The sequence below is a fragment of the Limulus polyphemus genome, unplaced genomic scaffold, assembly GCF_000517525.1.
Source record: "Limulus polyphemus unplaced genomic scaffold, Limulus_polyphemus-2.1.2 Scaffold2099, whole genome shotgun sequence".
NCBI lineage: Eukaryota > Metazoa > Arthropoda > Merostomata > Xiphosura > Limulidae > Limulus > Limulus polyphemus.
The window spans coordinates 49,290-53,764 of record NW_013667709.1 but is presented as its reverse complement, the minus strand read 5'-3'; the positions used below and the strand labels follow the sequence as shown (position 1 = coordinate 53,764).

Here is a 4,475-nt window from a genome sequence, read left to right as displayed (position 1 = left end):
ATATATCCTTATTCATGTTTATTCGACTAGTTTCAGAAACTGCTTATGGTATTGTCGAATAATAACGATTTTTCTTTTACGGATTGGTTTGAAATTCGAGATAAAACAGTTGAGATGATGAACATCTGTTTAAGAATTGGTATGGTTAACTCCCAGCCTGACTAAAATACAAAACCGTGAACAGATGTTAAACAACATTTCAAAGGCACAGCTTTTGTTAATATTTAGACTGTAAAATTAGTATGGTACATTATTCCATGTTTTCCAAACTTCGGATGAAATGTTAAAATAACTTTTGAAGTCCGACGTTCAAACTTAGTATCAGCTAAACGATATAATAATAAAAGTGAAATAACAAACACTATATATATATATATATACGTATAAGTCACACCGAGGCCACAATAATAAACACGCATGAGGAACATTTCGAAATTTTAGAAAAATTAAAAACACGTCTACAGAATGATGTTGATTTAACGAAGTTACTTGATATCCTTTAGAACAATATTCAATTAACGAAGTTACTTAATATCCTTTAGAACAATATTCAATTAACGAAGTTACTTGATATCCTTTAGAACAATATTCATTTAACAAAGTTACTTGATATCTATTAGAACAATATTCATTTAACGAAGTTACTTGATATCCTTTAGAACAATATTCATTTAACAAAGTTACTTGATATCCTTTAGAACAATATTCATTTAACGAAGTTACATGATATCCTTTAGAACAATATTCATTTAACAAAGTTACTTGATATCCTTTTGAACAATATTCAATTAACGAAGTTACTTGATATCCTTTAGAACAATATTCATTTAACAAAGTTACTTGATATCCTTTTGAACAATATTCAATTAACGAAGTTACATGATATCCTTTAGAACAATATTCATTTAACGAAGTTATATGATATCCTTTAGAACAATATTAATTTAACGAAGTTACTTGATATCCTTTAGAACAATATTCATTTAACGAAGTTACATGATATCCTTTAGAACAATATTCATTTAACGAAGTTACATGATCTTCTTTTGAACTGTGTCCATTTAACACAGTTACGTGATTTTTTAACAATGTTAATTTAACAAAGTTACACGATATCCGTTGAAACAATGTTCGTTTAACAAAGTTAGATGATGTCCTTTTGACCTATGTTGATTTAACAGAGCTAAATGTCTTTTTGATCATAGTTCAGAAACATACCACAGCGTCTTTAAAAAAAATCTTAATTTGACGAAGTAGAATTATCAGTAGCTTGTTCTCACAAGCTTAAAAAGCTCAATCTTTTTAACACAATGACAATTTAAAATATCATTATCTTACCTCAAAAGTCACAGTATTTAAATTTTTATCTAAAATAAACATAAACTATTATGTATTTCGAAAAAAATAAAAAATAACTTGTTTTATATGTACATACGAATATTTTACACATAAATAAATATATATTGTAGTTTGAAGCATTAATTCCCAGCTGACATCAAATGCTGTGGTATAATAAGAATGAGCGTATTATAGAAACCAATGAAAAATTATGAAGTTTTATACCGCTTATAAAACATAAGGATATCAATCCATGTATTCGACTACTTATGCACAGAATGGGGCCAAAAGGCCAAGTCAGAGTTTTCTGTGATTCAAGCACAGCTGTCCCTAATATTGGAGTTGACTGTTACGACTATAACGCCCCTCAACTGAAAGTACAAAGCGTGTTCACAACATATCGCGGCTCGAACCTTGGACCTTCAATTCCGCATAAAGGCTAGCTAAGCACTAGACATCGCCTAACCTATTAAAAAAAACGACTTATGTAGTGGTAGGTTCCTGTGGCTGTTATCTATGACAAATTGTTACTAAACTCTTGAATTCTATGTTTTTTCTGACAAATTTACCGTTTCATCTCCAGCTGAGACAGTTTCATTTTTCTAACAGGGTGGTTGGCCTTTGGAATGGGTTACTTTCGGATGTTATGCAGGCAGTAAATTTAAATGAGTTTAAGAGAAATCTTGACAAGTATATGAATGATAAGGACTGGATTAAAGATTGTTTTAAATCCACTTATTAATAGTTTCAGTTTAGCTTAGAGGATGGAAGAACCGACATGGATCAATAGGTCCCATGTTGTCCCAAAACGTCATGTCAAGTTATTTCTAATAAAGTTTTCACCTGTCGTTTTTAAAGGAAGTATATTGAGAAGTCGACTTGTATAAGCTTTCCTCATTCACCCACATACTAAAAATCTTGTTATTTATGTTCTTGGAGGTATAGGTAAAATAGAGTTACAGATTAAATGCGCATTCTGTGCATGTATTTAAATCCTCTGGGTAATTCAAATTCAATATATCAGAGATGTCCGTCTGACTAGTGTCTTGAAGTTGTTATAAGGAGCTAGTTTAATAAATTTCAATGTAATTTAGTAAAGAATCTGAGGTGGATCTCCTCAGATTTAGTTTAAATGTCGGGCGAACAGTTCGAATTTGGCAGCCATTTTGAACGTTACTACGAAACACATGCATATCCTCCCGCCATTCCCGTGAACACCGCTCGAGATGAAGATACATCTTTTAAACACATAATACAGCTCACCCCACGATGGTTCAGCTGTAAGTCCGAGGGCTTACAACGCTAAAAATCGTGTTTCGATACCCGCGGTTCGCAGAGCTTTGTATGTAACAACACACAAACTGTAGGAAGTTTAATAGCTGGATGACATTCATTATCTAATAGAGTACTTGTTTGGTTGTTATTTAGAGTAACGTCGCCATGGTTATCCAACTAAACACACGATTGATTTGTTTAATACATGACATAACTTATTCTAGATTAAACCATGTAACAATATTATCGTTTCATTTGATGTCAGGGACAAAAATACGTTATATACTAATTTAAAATGTTATCAGCTTGTCCAACTACGTTCTTCACTCGAACCAACATAAAAATGAGAAACACGTAACTTGTCCAGCATTAAGTTCTGACAACCACAGAGAAGCGAGGATTCATACAAATAAAAAGGTAAATATTTTACTTTGTTAATAAAACACCAGAAGTTATGTTACAGAACATGAAATGTTTGTGTTCATAAATATTTGAGGGTTGCATGACTAAGTAAACGTACAAAAAATTACAAACTATTAGGGAGAGATCTGAACTTTATTGCGTGCAAGTGACCAAAACTAACTTTAAATATTACGTAGAAAATAAATAATTTATATTATAAAAAAACATCCTAAAAATATTGCAAGTAAATCGGGCCAGATGTAGCCTATTAGTTAACGTGCCAGGCTAAAGGTCAATAGATCCATGGTTTGAGCCTGCGACATGCTGCTAAACACGCAGCACATTTCCAGCTATAGATGAGATTTAAACGTAACAGTTAGAAGCTTTATTCAGATGTCAGAATCCACTTAGGTGGCGAATATTACCAAGTGGATAGCTGCTTCTAGTTGTCAGTTAAAAAATTAGGCTTGTCTATATCTAAACTTTAGAGCCCAAGACTTAGCTCTTCAGCTCATGTGTCCTTGAAGTTTGAAAATATATTAAATACAGTAAGCACGTTAATTGTATTATGTTAGGCAAGAGGGACAGTTAACCCCTCCCCCCAAAAGGAAGTATATAGTACTGAGTTGGTGTACAACTACAAGTCACATTTTTAATTTCCACTTTAGAAACATCTTAGAACTTCCAAGAGAAGCTACCGAGGCTTCTGGATTTCCACAAGATTTCGCCCATTCCAGAATTAAATCTCAAATGATGTTCTTGATTTAGCAGTTATTTATTTGGAAATGGAAGTTTTATAGAAAAATTCTAAGAGCTTAGAGGCCAGAAATCAAGTGAGCGAACCGCGTGTCTGAATTTCCCACACGATTTCAATATCCGCTTCCTTAGAAAAGTTCCAGCTTCACATAGGAACAGTAAACGGCGTTATGATACGTTAAGTTCATTCACTTATATAAAAGTAATTTAAAAGTTATCCTTAGAAGAGCACTACGTTGTTGGAATTATCTTTTTATGAAGTGGTTGTTTTGAAGGAAGACCTGAATGGTTTAACTAACAAATTTAGTTTTAACAACGCAATCAGTTCAAAATATTTATAAACTAACTAACATGAGAAGAGTATTTCATGACCGAATTTTATATGAAGCTATAGATTGATTATAAGAATTTACTTTGTATATTATAGTCCTTCAACGTTATTGAAATACCGTGTCGTTTACTAATATTTATTAAAAGAATTTACTTTGTATATTATAGTCCTTCAACGTTGTTGAAATAACGTGTCGTTTACTAATATTTATTAAAAGAATTTACTTTGTATATTATAGTTCTTCAACGTTGTTGAAATAACGTGTCGTTTACTAATATTTATTAAAAGAATTTACTTTGTGTATTATAGTCCTTCAACGTTATTGAAATACCGTGACGTTTACTAATATTTATTAAAAGAATTTACTTTGTAT

At 31.6% G+C, this 4,475-nt stretch overlaps 1 protein-coding gene across 1 annotated transcript in view; it reads left to right on the top strand.

Moving 5' to 3' along the window:
• Positions 1–1,616: 1,616 nt before the first annotated feature.
• The window catches only part of LOC106465938 (TRPM8 channel-associated factor homolog), a 5,754-nt gene continuing 2,895 nt past the window's right edge, over positions 1,617–4,475 (top strand). The window contains exon 1 of the mRNA XM_022393899.1: positions 1,617–1,715. Coding sequence (XP_022249607.1) covers positions 1,617–1,715 — 99 coding nt within the window. The remainder of the gene's footprint in view (positions 1,716–4,475) is intronic.